Source organism: Pan troglodytes, chromosome 18, assembly GCF_028858775.2.
Source record: "Pan troglodytes isolate AG18354 chromosome 18, NHGRI_mPanTro3-v2.0_pri, whole genome shotgun sequence".
Lineage (NCBI taxonomy): Eukaryota > Metazoa > Chordata > Mammalia > Primates > Hominidae > Pan > Pan troglodytes.
The window spans coordinates 55,139,715-55,156,825 of NC_072416.2; the positions used below are offsets into that span (position 1 = coordinate 55,139,715).

Consider the following 17,111-nt stretch of genomic DNA (forward strand, 5'->3'; position numbering starts at 1 on the left):
CCCCCAGTGTGCTGTGAGGACCTGGGTGCAGGCTTAATGGGCAGTAACTGGGAAAGGCCTGGGAGGGATATTTTTTTTTTGAGACAAAGTCTCATTCTGTTGCCCAGGCTGAAGTGCAGTGGCACAGTCTCAGCTCACTGCAATCTTCACCTCCTGGGTTCAAGCAATTCTCCTGACTCAACCTCCTGAGTAGCTGGGATTACAAGCACCTGCCACCATGCCGGGCTAATTTTTGTATTTTTAGTAGAGACAGAGTTTCACCATGTTGGCCGCACTGGTCTTGAACTTGTGACCTCAACTGATATGCCCACCTCAGCCTCCCAAGGTGCTGGGATTACAGACCTGAGCCACGGCACCCGGCCGGGATTTTTTTTTTTTTTTTTTAATTCCTGGGTTTGCTGGGCTAGAACTGGCTAGAGAGGGCACAGCAAGAGGCAGGCTTCCGCTTGCACTCCCTCCTGTTCGGGTGCCAGGCCATTGTCCCACCCAGTCTTGTCTGCCCTGAGCAGGCTTTCAAAGGGATAGAAAAAGAAAGTCTTGCATGTTTGTTTAAGGGGAAAGATGTGGGGCAGGGAGCGGGCGTGCAGCCCAGTGTTAGCGCCAGGGCCCTTTCACAGCTGCACCTGCAGAGCTGGGGCAGGACTGGGCAGGAACCAGGGTCCTGGGGAGAGGTGGGTCTGTGTCTGCTGGACCCAGGTCTGAGGGGGTTTGGGCCCCAGGAAAGGCCAGGAAGGGCATTTGTGTGTTCTGGGGAGCAGCTGCGGAGAGCTCCCCAGAGGGAAGAAGCAGAAGGACTTGAGGCCCAAGCACCTGGTGCTAGTCCTCTGGACATCCCAGCCACTTTTGCTGCGACTTGGTCCTCCCGGCCTGGGGGAGGCAGCCACCTCCTGGCTCCCTTCTGCTGGAAAAGCTCTGTCGCCCACCCAGGCTGTGTGACCTCAGGGGATGTCTGAGCATCTCTAACCTGCAGGAGTGGGGCCAAGGGGCCTCTTATCAGGCCCTGCCACTCTGATGTACAAGAACAGATAAGGCCATTCTCTACCTCCTGCCTTACCTTATCCCCTTGGCCTCAGGGTACACCAGTGGAGGGGAGGTGGGGCTGCCTGGTGGTTGAGCCTCAAGCTCTGGGAGGTTCAAATCCCAGCTCCCCCACTTCCTGACTTCGTGGGACCCAGAGCAGGTAGCTTAAACTCTGTGAACTTGTTTCCTCATCTGTGCGACGAGGATAATGGAAACAGTCCCTGCCTTCTAGAACTAGATAGGCATAGAAATTGCTCAGCATAGTGCCTGGCACACATAAAGTGCTTCCCTGCTGGCCGAATCTTTTGGGGACACCTCTTGAGCTAGCATTCAGTGATGCCAAGCACAATTAGTCCCAAAGCAAAAGGAAGTCATTTATGAATTATCCCCTGATGCTTTTGTCAGCCGTTTTTTAGTTTGGGGAAGAATATTTGGTGTGGCTTCACCCTCCCCATCCCCAGACATATGTGCACCGATGCACACCCACGTACAGGAAATTGAGAGCAGGTGGTGGAAGCCTCTCTCTAGGCAGGGCTGCACTCTCCCATTCATTCACTCAACACATCTTTACCGACCAACTTCTGTGTAGCACTGGGGAGACCATGATGAGTGAGACAGGGCCTCTGCCCTCCCAGAGCCTGCAGTCTAGTGAGGAGCCCTAGGCCAGGAGCAGGAGGCAGGGGGACTAAGCCTGAGGCGATGGAAGCACAGGCTCACAGAGGTGGCATCCGACCCAGATGGAGGGCTCAGGAAAGGCTTCTTGGGAAAGTGACATGTGAGCTGAAACTTGGAGGATGCTTGAGTTAGCCTCATAAAGGATGTGTGTGCGTGGAGTGTCTCAGGCGGAGGGAACGGCACGTGCCGAGGCCTGGAGGTTTGGTGTGTGGGTGTATCGGAAGGAAGGAATGTGTTGAAAGAGGAGGAGGTGGGGTGAGGTGAGGCTGAAAGGTAGGCCAGCTCCTGCGGAGCCTTGGAAGCCATTGAGGAACCTGGGTTTTCTCTGGAGGGCGGTGGGGAGCCACTGGAAGGTCTTATGCAGGTTTGAGTGAGCCTTGGGGGGACTCCTATCTCAGGCCTTCATCTTTCCCTCTGCCTTGGCCCCTGAGACCTGGGCCTTGCTATTCATGGCCCATTCCTGGTTGGTCACCCAGGTGTCTGGTGTCCCAGTGGAGGGGGAGCTGGGAAGCACCCAGCCAGCTCCCTGGGAATTCCACCCGCTCCCCTCGCAGGGTCCTCAGCTGCCAACTTCCCTGAAATGAGCTAGGGAGTAAGTACAGCTTCCCTAGATTCTGCCTGGAACTGTTGTGGTCAAGTCAATTTCTTATAAATCAAATCACACGTTAAATGCATTAGGGGAAGCAGTTGTTTACAGCCCTAGAAACCTGAAGAACCTCGGGGTAAAGGCAAGAGTTGCTTCATCCTTGTTGGGAGTTGGGTTTTTGGATTCAATCTGACAGTGATGGGCTGTTTCTGGAGGTGGGAATGCTGGGGACAGGGTGAACCAGGACCATCTGCAGGGACAACAGAGCCTGCAGAGCCTCTTCCAACCCCTTGCACCCGATTCCACCCTCCGTTCTCTCCATCTACAGCCCCTTCCCCTTTGATCTGTCCTGGGGGTAGGGCTGTGTAATAGACGTTTGAGGCTCCTGAACAACTCTGGCTTTGTCCAGGCTGGGCGGGAAGCCGGGGACTTGTCAGCTGCACTTCCACTGCCGAGGTCTGGGCTGCTGACCTCAGGCGCAGCTGGGCACTTGCTGAGGCCAAGCCCCTGTGTGTGGGCATGGTGGCTGGTTGATTGGCACATAGGGGTGTGGGTTAAAGTCCAGTACCAGGGCTCTGGGCCCCACCCTGGGCTGCTATCCTGGATATTCAGGCCCTCAGACACTGGCATGCTGGGTGGGAGGAAAGCTTTTCCCTGCCAGGCCCCTCTGTTGGAGACAATGACAGACCACTGGTGCCAGTGGGCGGTGGAGGAGGACATCATGTAAAGAGCCCCAGCTTCGGAGTCAGCCAGGCTGGGTTCAATCTGGACTGTGCCAGTTCCCGGCTGTGAGGCCTCAACAAGTTACATCACCTCTCTGAGCTCCACTCCTCTAGAATGGGAGTCAGCGTGAGGGTGACAGGCAGGGTCTGTGTAGTGCTGTCACTGTGTGGTATCACCTCCTCTGGCCACTGGTGCCCACAGTCCTGCAGGAACCTGGCCCTGTCTGCCCCCAGGCTCCCCAGGGAGGAGGGCTGCCAGCTAAGAGGTAGGCCCAGGCCTGAGCCCCACACATCTCCTAGGCACGGGGGCTGATAGAAACGAGGGAGCCAGGAGGGCCACGTGTGGAGGGAGTGGGCACTGCCTGCCTGAGCTGGAACGGGCTTGGAAACAGATCCCACCCACTGAAAGGTGGGGCCCATTAGACCAGGACCGAGCATTCTTTTCTTTCTTCATTGCCCGGCCTCTTAGTGTCTTTCTACCTGTCTGCTTAGGTGTCCCAGAAATGTTGCCCTGGACTGTTTCTGATGGTATTGAGGTGGGGTTGGAGGGCCGCCTAAGGGAAGGGGCCCAGGAACAATGGTGGACTGTCAAGGGTAGGGTCTGGATGGGCTTCTGAGGCACCTCACAGCCAGGGATGGGGGGCTGGCAATAGCAGCCCTCCACTGTGGGATTCAGGCCACCATCTCCATGGCAACAGGTATCCCCAGCCAAGGGATTGGTCTCTTAAAGGCACAGTGCTGGAGCTAGACCACTGCTGCCTGGAGCTGGGGGTGAGGGTGGTGGGGTCCGTGTCTCCACACAGCTCACCCTGCTCCTTCCCTCCACAGTTGTACTTGGGGGGCAGACAGGAACAAGGCACCCTGGAAGGCTCAGCTTGTAGCCTCTGCAACCTCCCCAGGGAACAAGTGGCTTTGCTGGGTATGAAGGTGGCTAAGGGCTGACCTGGGGTCCAGCTTGGTTCCACCCTCCTTAGCTCCATGACCTTGACTAGTCTAGGCCCCAGTTTCCTCTTCTGGAAGACTAAAGCCCCAAACAGAGAATATGAAGACCACAAGAGCTGATCGGTTGATGTTACGGATGGGGGAAACTGAGCTTCCCCTAAAGGGGTCAGCGGGTACTAAGGACAGAGCTGAGCTGAAAATAAGTTCTTGGCTGGGCGCGGTGGCTCACGTCTGTAATCCCAGCACTTTGGGAAGCCAAGGCGGGTGGATCACCTGAGGTCAGGAGTTTGAGACCAGCCTGGCCATCGTGGTGAAACCCCAACTCTACTGAAAATACAAAAATTAGTCGGGCATGGTCGTGGGTGCCTGTAATCCCAGCTACTTGGGAGGTTGAGGCAGGAGAATCGCTTGAACCCAGGAGGTGGAGGTTGCAGTGAGCCCAGGTTGTGCCAGTGTGGGCGATAGAGCGAGACTCAGTCTAAAACAAAACAAAAAAAAAGAGTTCTTGGCCAATTTGGAATCCTGGGCCCTCACCCTCAGATGGTCCAATGAGCCTTCCTGCACTTCACTCAGGCACACCCCGGCCCCACTTCACAGTTTGTATTTTATATATCTCCCACACTAATTATTCAATTTTTAAAATTTAATTTATAAAGAAACTCTATATCCCAGTGTAAATGAAAAAAAGCAGTATCACTTGCCATAAATAGAGAGTAACAAAAATAAACACAACAAGCTGTACAATGGTATTAAAGCCTAGCTGGAGACTATTGTCTCCTCAAGCTCTGGGCTTCCTGCCTTCCCTTTCCGTTGATAAGGAAGCTTAGCAAATGTTAGAGAGACGTGAAAGACACAGTAGTACCAAACCAAGACTTGCTCCTGGGTGCAGTTCATAGAATTGAAAGGCCACTGCAAACCAGTCCTCTTCCGGGGTGACTTGATGACTTGATGGTGCTCAGTGCTGTGTTTGGGATGTGACTCAAATCCACTTATTTGTCAGCAGAGTCCCACACTCCTGGAAGCCCTGGCCCAGACGTCCTGCCTTAGCTCCCGCAAGGTGTCTCAGATTGTCGTGTTGAGTAGGGAATGGAGGGGGTCACAGGTGCCCATGCCCAGGTGCAGCAGAGAGGGGGAGACCGGTCCCAGAGCAGCCCATCGGCCAGATGAGTCCTCCTGCGCCAGCCATGGGCCTGTCGGGAATGCAGCTGACTGGGCCACTGCCAAGTCAGGCACATTATCTGCAACAACTCCCACTTTGCAGATGAAGAAACTGAGGCACTACGAGTCAAGTCAGTTGCCTAGAGTCCCACAGTATAGCAACCGGCAAGGCCAGGCCCAGAGTCCAGGGCTCTCAGAGGCCCCAAGGGGGAGTCTAAGATAACACACAGGGCAGGAGGGGAGAGCAGTTTGTACTTCCTGCTGTGACCAGGTCAGAGTTTAGAGCATGAGAGGCCTGCAGGGGTGGGGTGCTGAGAGCAGGACGCATAGCGAGTTGTCTGGGACTTGGCTGCAGCTGGGTAAGATGCACTGCCTTCCTCCAGGACTCAGAGTGTTTGGGATGAAGGAGGGAGGGAGAAGGGGTGCCAGGGCCTTGACCTTGCTGAGTGCCCCATTGGCCCCCTCCCTGCAGCAGTACTTCATCCTCCTCATCATCACGGACGGGGTCATCAGTGACATGGAGGAGACACGGCATGCCGTGGTGCAGGCTTCCAAGCTGCCCATGTCCATCATCATCGTGGGCGTGGGCAATGCGGACTTCGCTGCCATGGAGTTCCTGGATGGGGACAGCCGCACGCTGCGCTCCCACACGGGGGAGGAGGCAGCCCGCGATATTGTGCAGTTCGTTCCCTTTCGAGAGTTCCGCAACGTGAGTGTGGGCCTGGGCTGGGAGGGGGCGGTTATAGGATCCCAGCCACCATAGCTCATAATCAAGCTTGAGAGTCTTGGGGTTGTCTGGCCCAATCCTAGACTTCTCCACTCCATTGACTATGCTCTTCTGAGGGCCTGCCATGTGCCAGGCGCCGTGCCAGGCCTTGCCCCGGTGTTGGCCGTTGTGATAGTGTGAGCACTTGCTTCCACAAACTGATGGAACATGGAACCGTGGGCATCTAGCCTGAGGCTCTGGGGCAGGGCTTCCTGGAGGACCTGCCCTCTAGTGGGGTCTGATGAGAGGCTGGGGCTATCCATGTGGTGTAAAGTGCAGGAGGAGAGAGGGGTTTTCCTGATCATCACGCCCCAGCAAGCCCCCTCATTTTGTAGACGGAAAACAAGGCCTCCCAGTCATCTTAGGTTGACCTCTCCCTAAAGCCCTCTGCCTGGGAGAATGGTGTCCCCAGCCTTGTTCCTGGAAGTGGCTCTGGCTTTATTTGCAGGTGATCCCAGATCTGCCCACAAGGAGGCCGGGGTTGGCCTCCTGATCACTGCCCTAGCAGCAGGGTCCATGAGGAGTCCCATAGGGGAGCAGTCTCTCCACTGTACTGCTGTACTGTAATGCCACCCCCATACTGCTGGCTGGGGGCTTAACCCAGCCTCAGCAAGAACTGCCCATGCTGGTTTGCACCCAGTGGCCCTCACCTCTCTGCCCAGCATCCTCTGGGGTTGCCTGTGATGGTTCTACTCCTTCCTCTGGAGCATTCGCTTCCTAAGGACAAACCCTGGGCATCGGTCACCCCTTCATGCACAGGTCGGTGACCGAGTACCTCCATGTGCCTGGCCTGTGGCTGGCTGTTCACTAGTGAACCAGACTGTCAGGCCCATTTATTCCCGCCAAGAAGGTGCTCAGGAGATGTTTGCCAGACACATAGGTGCTTCCCGCAGACGGAGTCATCCTAACCCGTTACTCCCAAGCATCTCAAGTGCTCCAGGTAACACTTACACCTAACCTAAAGGAAGGCACTGCAATCAGGGGGAATTTCAGGCCTGGGCTGAGATGAGAGATGCCACTTGCAGACAGCCCTAGCCCACAGCCCTAATTTTGTCCTCAATGGACACCTGCTGTAGCAGCCCTCTGGGCATAGTGCCGCTCACAACTTCCGGTCATTAATCCTTATTCTCTCTCTTCCCCACTCCACCCTCCTCCACCCTGCAGGCAGCAAAAGAGACCTTGGCCAAAGCTGTGCTGGCGGAGCTGCCCCAACAAGTTGTGCAGTATTTCAAGCATAAAAACCTGCCCCCCACCAACTCGGAGCCCGCCTGAGCTCCAGTGCCCAGCAGCAGCATGTCAGCTGAGCCTCCTGCCCTCCCCCAGGAACATGCACGCTCACTCTGCTTCCTTGTGGGTGGCCTTTTTTTACCGATCCCCTTTTTAATTTTTTACAACCGGACCTCCACCCCCAACTTCCTCTAGCCCAGCTGGGCTTCCTTTGTTGGAGTCAACTGTTGATGCTTCCAGGCCAAACTGGCTTCCTCTCCTCCTCTCCCCACCTTTGCCATTCTTAAGTATTGAATGTACTTTGTATAATTTTAGTGGAATTGTTATTGAGAATAAAATTTTTACAATCATAACTGGCTTTTTCCAAGTAACTAGCTGCAGACTCTGATGAAAGAAACGTGTCCTTGGTGCATACGTGTCGTAGCCTGCACCTAATTAATTCCTGCTGTTTTTTTAATACTGTGACTGTGTTCTATTTGTTATATACTCAGGGTAACAAATGAGTTTCAGACGTCCCTGTGTCAGCTCCTTCCTCAGCAGGGACCTGACGGGCTCACTGATCTGAGAAAGGAAATGGAAAATGAAAATCCACCCCACAAGTCTAATAAGTTGGTGTAGTCACTTCTGCATGGGGACATGCATTCCAGATGATAACCTGTTAAATCACTGCCAGTTAACAGTGATAACCTGTTAAACTGGCACAGAACCTGGCACATTGTACAAACTCAATAAATATTCATGGATGAATAGAATGAATGTGCAGGCCCATACCAGTTTCTGACATATCCCTACCCCACAACTGGACAGCAGTCCCAGCCACCCATCTGCTCCTCCTTGGGTCTCCCGGGTGTTTGGGTTGGCCACCTAGAGGTCTGTGAAAGCCTCTCTGGCCTCAGTACCCAAAATGGGGCTGCTTCTAACCCTGCTGTTTCTTCCACATCCCCCTCTCTAGGCTCAGGCCCAGTTTTATGAAACCAGCCAGAGGACCCCTCTCTGAAAGAAGTTCAGCCCCGCTCCCAGGTCCCTCCTTTATTCCACATAACACCTCTTTCTCCTTTATCCACCTGACTCCCGCTTGGACCTCCAGGTAAGCCCCCTGGACACGGGCTTCCGTGTAACCAGTAACAGCTAACCCTCCTATTAAGCACTTTGTTTCCAGCTCCGTGTTCAGTGTTTTGCAGGCACTTTTTCTGAGACAGGGTCTCACTCTGTCCCACCCAGGCTGGAGTGCAGTGGTGTGATCTCGGCTCACTGCAGCCTCAACCTTGTGGGCTCAAGCAGTCCTCCCACCTCAGCCTCACGAGTAGCTGGAACACAGGCATGCACCCCCACGCCCAGCTAATTTTTGTAGACATGGAGTTTCGCCATGTTGCCCAGGCTGCAAGCACTATCTTGGTGAACCCTTCCAATAGCTCCTGACGGTGACCATTTCAGAGATGAGGAGACAAGCAGAGAAGCGAATCAAGTCTACTAGAGGCAGAGCCAGGCCTCATACCCAAGTCTGGCTACCTCATGGCCCACACTTGCTCCACTGCATTGAATGCCTTCCCTTGGCTCTGGATGGGGTTCTTCTGCTCAAGCTGCTAATGAATTTGTCACTCTGTGCCACTGAAATTGGAAAGTCATTTGTCCCCATCTACTCTTCTGGCCAGTAATTCTTACTAGGGCCTGCTAGGATTGGGCACCGCAGCAGGTAGATTCCCACCTCTTAGTGCCTGGTAAGCTCCAGCCAGAGTTTTTCTGGTGGGAGCAAGTAAGGGATACCTTCATCCTAAGCTTCTGGTGCCGCTGCTGATTCTGTGGACACCAAGAGTCAGCTGAAGGATCTGTTAGGGACACTTCTCTCAAGAGGGCCGCAGGACTGCACAGAGCTCTGATTTGCAGACTGTCCTTTGGAAAACCACAGTGCACTGGCCCCCAGGCCAGCAACATGGGTGGAATCCTACTCCTCCCTTACACCTTCCCGTGGGAGCGGCTTACGAGCTTGGTGAAACTAGGGAGACTGCCGTCCACTGGGCCACGTGAAGGCGAAGCCCTGGCCTTGCAGTGGGGGTCTGTCCCACATGCTCCCACTCTCAGATCACTTCCTCAGGTGTGGTGGCCGCGGTCCCCACATCCAGGCTTCATGTGGGGGCAGATCCAGCCATCTCTGCTCTCTGTCTGCCCCTTCTCTGCCTAACGGTGGGTAAGTCAAGCAGGCCCTTTACTCCTGGCTGGCTTCAGTTCACAAACTTGTCTAAACTCTTGTCTAAAGAGTTTGTCTAAACTCTTGACAAGGCCAACCAAATCACTTTTTATTTTTTTATTTTTGAGACAGAGTCTCACTCTGTCACCCAGGCTGGAGTGCAGTAGCACAATCTCAGCTCACTGTAGCCTCCGCCTCCTGGGTTCAAGTGATTCTCCTGCCTCAGCCTCCCAAGTAGTTGGAACTACAGGCGCACGCCACCTTGCCTGACTAATTTTTGTATTTTTAGTAGAGATGGAGTTTCACCATGTTGGTCAGGCTGTTCTCGAACTCCTGACCTCAAGGGATCCGCCTGCCTCGGCCTCCCAAAGTGCTAGGATTACAGACATGAGTCACGGCGCCTGGCTCCAAATCACTTTTGTAAAAATCCAAGCTTTGGTGCTGCTACTTGGTTCCTGCACATGGATAGCAGGCTGAAAAGTGAACTTGGAAATCCAGCCAGAAAGACTCCTTTACCCTTGAATCCCCTCCACGGAGGCCTGGGCACTGGCATTTGTTTAGAAGTTTCACTGAAACCACAGAAAGCCAGACTTAAAGGCTCAAATGAAAATTCTGGTTCAAATGAAAATTCTGGTTCTGTCACTTAGCTATGCAACCTCAGACAAGCCATTGAGCTCCTAGGAATTCTGATTTCCTGTAAAATATAGAGAAGGGCTGCTTCACAGGACTTTTTTCCCCCAGAATGAAAGACACTAGAGTCCACAAAAATAACGCACAAATGCCCCTAACACCCTGGCATATACATAGCAAGCTCTCAGTATACACTGAATGAAAGAAACCAACACAAGCAATGATGTACATGACTATTACTAAAATAGTAATGGAAGACCAGCTTGCAGTATAAAGCACAGGTGAATGGCTGTCCCTCAGTGTTTTTCTGCCTCTCCCCTCTGCAAAGCTCTGATGCTGGGGCCATGTTCTGCCGTTACCACTGTGAGGCTCCCTCTCTCTCCGAACCGCTCGCTGCTCCAGCAGGTAAGGGAGCAAAATGTCAGCCCTTGCCACTGTCACTAAAGCACAAATGTGTGACTGGTTTCTCTGTTCAACCTGTGACTACAAAAGTGTTGCCAAGATCCTAGCCTCCCACTGAGCAGAACTTGCATTCCATCCTGTGACGCCTAAGTGGGTTGGGCATGCCAGAAAACCAAGAAAATACCCAAGTCCAGATAATCTGCACTGCCATGGAGCTGTTTTTCTGGAGGGGCCTAAGATGACAGCTGAGCCATATACCCATGGCTAGGACAACCGCGCCAAGGAACCGGGTGTGCCTAAGCAATTAACATTTAGCCAAAAGGGAAGCATACAGCAAAAGCTGGTGGTTGGAGCTTTGACGACCAGATCTGACCCTTCACCCATGCCAGTGTTCTAGCTGCAACTGAGGAATGCCAGTGGAATGGATAAACCTGCATAAATCACCAATAATGGAAGCTCTGGCTATGCCACCCAGAAAAAAGGGAGGGCTGATGGTAACAGCACTGAGGGTGGCCACCATTTACTAAACACTGTGTGTCTGATACCGCACACCTAGCACCTAATCTAGGTTATCTCTATCTCCCTAGGAAATTGGTAGTGTTATTCCTATTTACCAAGGAGGAAAGTGAGGTCCAGAGAGGTCACACTAACCTTGCCCAAGTGACACAGCTAGTCACAGCTGGCTCCTAACTCATAACCACTATGGTGGAACTAGGCTGAGTTCCCAGGGAGGAGCAGCAGAAACAGTGGGGAAGGGCTTAGGCAAATGAAGCTCCTCTCTTGGGTGGGAAGGAGGAAGCCAGACAGGAAGAACTCAGGAGCTAGAGTGAAAGAAATGAGGATGCCTGGCACTAAGTCACCCGACTTAGGGCCTCCTGACTCCCAGTCCAGAATGATTCTGAAAAAAGCTGAAGCCCCCCTCCGCCCCACCCCTCTGGATTTGGGGAGCCAGCTCTCAGTCTCTTGCATCCTTAGATTCAGGGAAGATATACACAAGTAGGTAGCCAGCCACCTTTTTCAGTCTAGTCGTATCAGTTTCCCTGGTTTTTACAGATGGAAAAATAGACGCTTTGAATATCACACTCATTTTCCACCCAGGTGGGTGACACAAGCTAGATAATCCTCCCCATATAGAGGTGGCAGTAGGATTCCTATTAGCTTTCTCCCTCACATGGCTGGAGAATTGTAAGAATCCTACCACTCAGGACAAAGTACGCGAACTTAAAGAAACCCATGCCAAACTTTGTTTTTGTCCCGTAATTACCCAGTTATAAAATCCCAATTATTAAGGCAGGAGTACTACACTTTACAGTTTAAAGCAGTGTTTCCTTCCAGCCCTGTTTATTCTATTCTCCTTTGGGTTTGAACTTCAAGGTCTACACTAGATACTTTCCAAGGCTGCTTCCTCTGTTGGTCAGATCAGACGCTGCTTTGTTAGCTGTGGTTTCTACAGAAGCTCTGTTTCAGTTCCAGAGCTCTGTGCTGATGGGGACAATGGAATATGATGCAATGATCACCAGTGATTCTCAGTCTCTCCTGAGACACCAGAAGGTAAGTCACAGTCTGAAGAGTCTCACTCAACCTTCTCAACACAATCTAGCTGAGAGACACGGGGAGAGGTGGAAGCACAATATTCAGTAGAGGAAAAACAAGATCTTGTTCTCTGACAGGTTTATTAGCTTTCATGTTAATGGATGTTTTTAAACCCTGCAACCCTCTGTCAACTTCTTTCCACATCAAGAGGCCATGAGGTACAGTAATGGCCTCTTAAGAGTCATGCCACATAAAGATGGTGACTTTGATGTCCTGGCCTGCCTCCTGTAACAATGTGAGGCTGTTTTGGGTACATGCTGTAATAACAACAGGACTATCACAGGAACAATGAAGCAGAGAAGCAGAAGGTGCCTACAAAGTTTTACCTGAATGTCTTGTTTGTCAGGATGGAGCTGATGCGCCCATACTGGCAGAATAATTAGCACAGAGTAGTTCTGAAAAGGAGGAAGAATTCACAAAGCATCAGTTATGGGTGCAGGGAAGTCGCCATCTGCCAACGGGCACCAGAGTGTCACTGCACTGGAAGGGGAAAAGGAGTGGGCTGGATGAGATCCAGGGGCCTCTCTGCCCACGTTCAAAGTCAGTGGCTGCTCTGCCTGCCGGCATCACAGTGTCAACACATTTTGTGTGTGTCTCACTCAGTCTCACACCCAAGAAAGTAAAAACAATTGATGTAGGAATAAGGGGAATGGATAAAGAACGGTACATGCTTATTCTAAAGCAGGAGAGCCTACAGATTGTTGTCAAAGCTCATGTCTATCTCTGTCCTCGAGGCCTCCACACCATCTCCCTCTCCCTCCTCCAGAATCCAAGGGATGAGCCCGTTTCCCTTTATGAGACGAGGTGGAGCAGTACCTCTAGTTTTTGGCTGCTCATGGCCTCAGAGTTGCTGTTTGGAAAGGAAAAAGAGCAGCAGAGGCAGCAAAGAAAAGTACTAGGGCAGCACCTTTAGGTTAGAAATAGATTCCACAGTTAAAAGCACAAGTATAATATGCATTAAACAGAGAAGGGCCTCAATAGAATATAGTCACAATATGCAAGTGTGTCCCACTCATTTACAATATTAGGATTCCAGGAGCTGCCAGAAATAAGTCATCTCATTAACATACCTACCTGCAGTTCTGATGTCTGGCTATTAGTAAACAAGGCCTACGTTTGTTTCTCTAAAATTTAGAATCTTAAACTAAATCCTTTATTTCAAAAACAAACATAAAATAATTTCCCAGGCAGAGAAAAGGTTTGAGATGGAAGCGTTCTTGTTAGCAGTCCCTTCCTGCATAAATGGGGTTGGAGAGAGAGGAGAGAGGGAATGGCCAAGGGTATGGAAAGCTTTCACAATGCATGCCGAGTGTGAAGTGACACCCCCAGCAGATGGGGTTTATCATCTTTACTTAGTCACACAACATCAAGGACTGGTTAGTTCCAGGGAAGGGCTCCATTTCATTACCTGGGTCAGTTCTCTTCCCCCACATGCTCCACAATGCAGTAGAACCAAACAACACATTCATTTACAATAGAATGTTTAAATAACACCTGTCCAATAACTGCCCTTACTTCTTTGTGCTGTCGGGAAAAGAAAAAACAGAAAGCAATAAAACCCAAACCCTTTGGCAAGCCAGCCGGTGCCTAGTCTCCTGGGGCATTTTTAGTGGAACTCCGGCTGGGCCTTGCCCTCCTCCCAATATCAGTGAGGAAAGTGGCAGCGGGACAGGTTTGGTCATCTGCACTGGAGTAGAAAGAGGAACCAAACACGATTCGGGCCACAGGTGGATTCTGGCACATTTTTAGATTGGATTGGTTAAAAATGTCATGTTGTACACAGGATGCAGGCAAAGGAGTTTTTTTTTGAGGGACATAATGCCTATAGGCAGCATGAACGGTCCGATCTACCCTTGGGGAGGAGCTCCCTGTGTAGGGACGGAGAAACTAGGGGGCCTCGAGGAAGGTGTTGGTTCGGAAGATGGAGGAGACAATCTTTCCGGTGGCATTGATGGTGCCTTCGCTGTCTGAGCTGGACTCGGAGTCGCTGCTCCCAGAGTAGGCACCCAGGCCTGGGAGGATGCCGATACAGACTGCAGCAGAGGGGCAGTGGATGGAGGGGCCACTCAGGGGGGTGTTTCCGAGAGACTTGCAGGATGAGGGCTCTGCAATAAAAGGGGAAAGACTGTCACTTCATCACCCTTTTCCAAAGTTGGGGACTGACTTACCATGTGCCAGGCACTGTACCAAGGGATTTTCCCACAGAGGAGCCTTAGAACAACGCTATGCAGCCAATACTATCATCACCCTCGTTTTAGAGATGGGGAAACTGAAGGAGGAAGGGAGGCTCCAGGAGGTGAAAGGACTTCTGAAAGTAAAGGGGCAGAGCTGAGACTTGAATCAAGGTCTTTTTAACCCCAGAGCCTGACTACACTCTCTTGTTCCCCATCAAATCCGAGTTGGAGAACAAGCTACTCTGGAGTGTAGCCTAGAGTGCTTTGATTTCCCTGTGCTCACACAGCCGTGAGAATCTGAAAACAGATTAAGAGAGACACTGTGAGCAATATTAACAATTCCATTAAGTTCTCAGCGTATTACACCATTTCTTATTTACTGACCAATAAGCCAGCTAGCACAGATACAATTTTAAGGCCAAACATCAGCTACAAAATAACATTCTTTTCTTTTTAAACATTTTAAAAAATCGGGTAGCCCCCTGGACTAGAATAGGCTCAGAAGGACTCACCAGAATAACGTTCTTTATTAAGAAGGGCCGCTTTTCCCAGGTGGGAGAGAGGAGCAATTCAGAAACCAATTTAACACAACCTTTGCTTTCCAGTTGTGTTCTTTTACAAATGAGAAAACTGAAGCCTGTCAGGTAACATTTTAAGGCCATGCAGAATGTCACCTAGGAGCTGGGACTCTTTTTCTTACAGGAAACCCACAGTTACTCTGCCACCTCAATGACAAAGACCTCAATCTAGACAATGCAGGGCTTGGCTGGGCATGGTGGCTTATGCCTATAATCCTGGCACTTTGGGAGGCTGAGATAGGAGGACCACTTGAGGTCAGGAGTTTAAGACCAGCCTGGGAAACATAGTGAGGCCCTATCTCTACGAGAAAATGTTTTGAAAAATTAGACAGTGCCAAGTGAGGTGGCTCATGCCTGTAATCCCACACTTTGGGAGGCCAAGGTGGGTGGATCACTTGAGGTCAGGAGGTCAAGACCACCCAAGGTGGGTGGATCACTTGAGGTCAGGAGTTCACTGGCCAACACAGTGAAATCCCATCTCTACTAAAAGTACAAAAAATTAGCTGGGTGTGGTGACGCGTGCCTGTAATCCCAGTTACTAGGGAGACTGAGGGAGGAGAATAGCTTGAATCCAGGAGGAGGCAGTGGTTGCAGTGAGTTGAGATCGCGCTACTGCACTCCAGCCTGGGCAACAAGCAAGACACTGCCTCAAAAAAAAAAAAAAAAAAAACTAGTCGGGTATAGTGGTGCGTGCCTGTGGTCCCAGCTACTTGTGAGGCTAATGTGAGGATTGCTTGAGCCCAGGAGTTCAAGGTTACAGTGAGTTATGATGGCACCACTGTACTCCAGCCTGGGCAACAGAGCAAGACCCTGTCTCAAAAAACAAACACACAAACAAACAAACAAAACAAAGAAAGAAAGAAGGAGGAGGAAGAAAAGAAAATGCAGGACTTGAAGACGAAAGGAAAAGTTAAGAACTCTACTCCAGCCCTTCCATTCTTCCCTGAAATGTTTCCGGCCTTATTTAATCACTACAACTTGATGTATAGGCATTATCCCCATTTTACTGATGAGGAAAGTCAAATGACTTGGCAAGGTTGTAGGTTGCTTAGGGCAGAAAATGTGAAACTAAACGTGAATCAAAAGAGAACATACGAAAATGATAACCTGAGCTCACTGCAGAGTAAGGGTTGGAGTTCATACTTTGTTGCCACAGGCTGACAAGCATACTACCTTCTAGGGTTTTGCCTTAGATGCACTAACACCTCATTTACCCAGACACCTCAAGTAAATGTGAAAAGAATACACAGTTCCAAGTATAGGAAACCAGGAGTAAGCAAACAATACCACTGAGCAGTTAGAAGAGATATCAAACGGCCCACACACAAAGTTCAGGAGATCAATGTATTTGCTTGTTTGTGCAAGAAGCTCTAAGAAGGGAAAAGGAAGTTGCCAAAGATAAGCAATGTTAAAACACGGAGATGGAGAAAAGTAAAATGAAAGCCGACAGTGGCTACAGAGATAGAGCAAGGCTACAAAAAAAAGGCAGGAGCAAATACTTGTACTATCATAAAAGCAAATTTCCTTAAGATACTAAGAGTTCTTCCAAATCTGTTAAAAAAACAACCAACAACCAAATAGAAAAGTGAATGGAAAACATGAACAACTCAAAGAAAAAGAAACAGATGAATTTTAAACATAACGGGATAAACAATATATTAGGAGGGAACGTGTTAGGAACAGCAAACTTCATTTGCTGTTCAGGGAGTACAGAGAAATTTGGCAAAGTTCTTCGAACTTAAATGATGTTCATAAGAGAACATTCATTGCAGCACTGTTTATAGTAGCAAAAGAGTACTGACAACCAAAATGTCCATTAATAGATGACTAGTTAAGTAATGGACTACTATTCAACCATGAAGAAGAATAAAGTAGCTGAGCATAATGGCTCATGCCTGTAATCCCAGCACTTTGGGAGGCCAAGGCAGGAGGATCATTTGAGCCCAGGAGTTTGAGAACAGCCTGGACAACACAGGGAGACTCTGTCTCTACAAAAAATTTAAAAAATTAGCCAGGTGTGGTGGTGCACACTTGTAGTCCCAGCTACTCAGGAGGCTGAGGTAGGTAGGAGGACCACTTGAACTGGGGAAGCTGAGGCTGCAGTGAGCCATGATCGCACCACAGAACTCCAAACTGGGTGACAGAGCGAGAACCTATCTCCAAAAAAAAGAAGAAGAAGAAGAAGAAAGCATCTCTGTGTGTACTGTTATTGAATGATCCCCAAGATATTGTGCTAAATGAAAAAGGCAAGGAGCAGGACAGTGTGTGAAAGTTACAATCTGGGGCAAAGTGGCCATGCCCATGTAGATGCATGTCAGTGTCTGAGAACAATAAATAAAAACTGGTAGCAGAGGCTGCTCAGGGGAAAGGAAATGAGTGGCTGGAAAATGGGGGAGACTTACTTTTTACTCCACATTCTTTTGTCCCTTTTGAATTTTTCCTTTTCTTTTTTT

At 50.5% G+C, this 17,111-nt stretch overlaps 2 protein-coding genes across 12 annotated transcripts in view; one reads left to right on the forward strand and one right to left on the reverse strand.

Moving 5' to 3' along the window:
• Positions 1-7,449, forward strand: part of CPNE2 (copine 2) — a 55,816-nt gene extending 48,367 nt beyond the window's left edge. For both annotated transcript variants that reach the window (XM_016929891.4, XM_054669368.2), the window contains 2 exons: positions 5,576-5,812; positions 7,034-7,449. In XM_016929891.4, the coding sequence (XP_016785380.1) occupies positions 5,576-5,812; positions 7,034-7,141 (345 nt within the window). In that variant the 3' untranslated portion in view covers positions 7,142-7,449. The remainder of the gene's footprint in view (positions 1-5,575; positions 5,813-7,033) is intronic.
• Positions 7,450-11,967: 4,518 nt separating this feature from the next.
• The window catches only part of PSME3IP1 (proteasome activator subunit 3 interacting protein 1), a 33,450-nt gene continuing 28,306 nt past the window's right edge, over positions 11,968-17,111 (reverse strand). For all 10 annotated transcript variants that reach the window (XM_054669371.2, XM_063797179.1, XM_054669370.2 and 7 more), the window contains one exon: positions 11,968-14,011. In XM_054669371.2, coding sequence (XP_054525346.2) covers positions 13,794-14,011 — 218 coding nt within the window. In that variant the 3' untranslated portion in view covers positions 11,968-13,793. The remainder of the gene's footprint in view (positions 14,012-17,111) is intronic.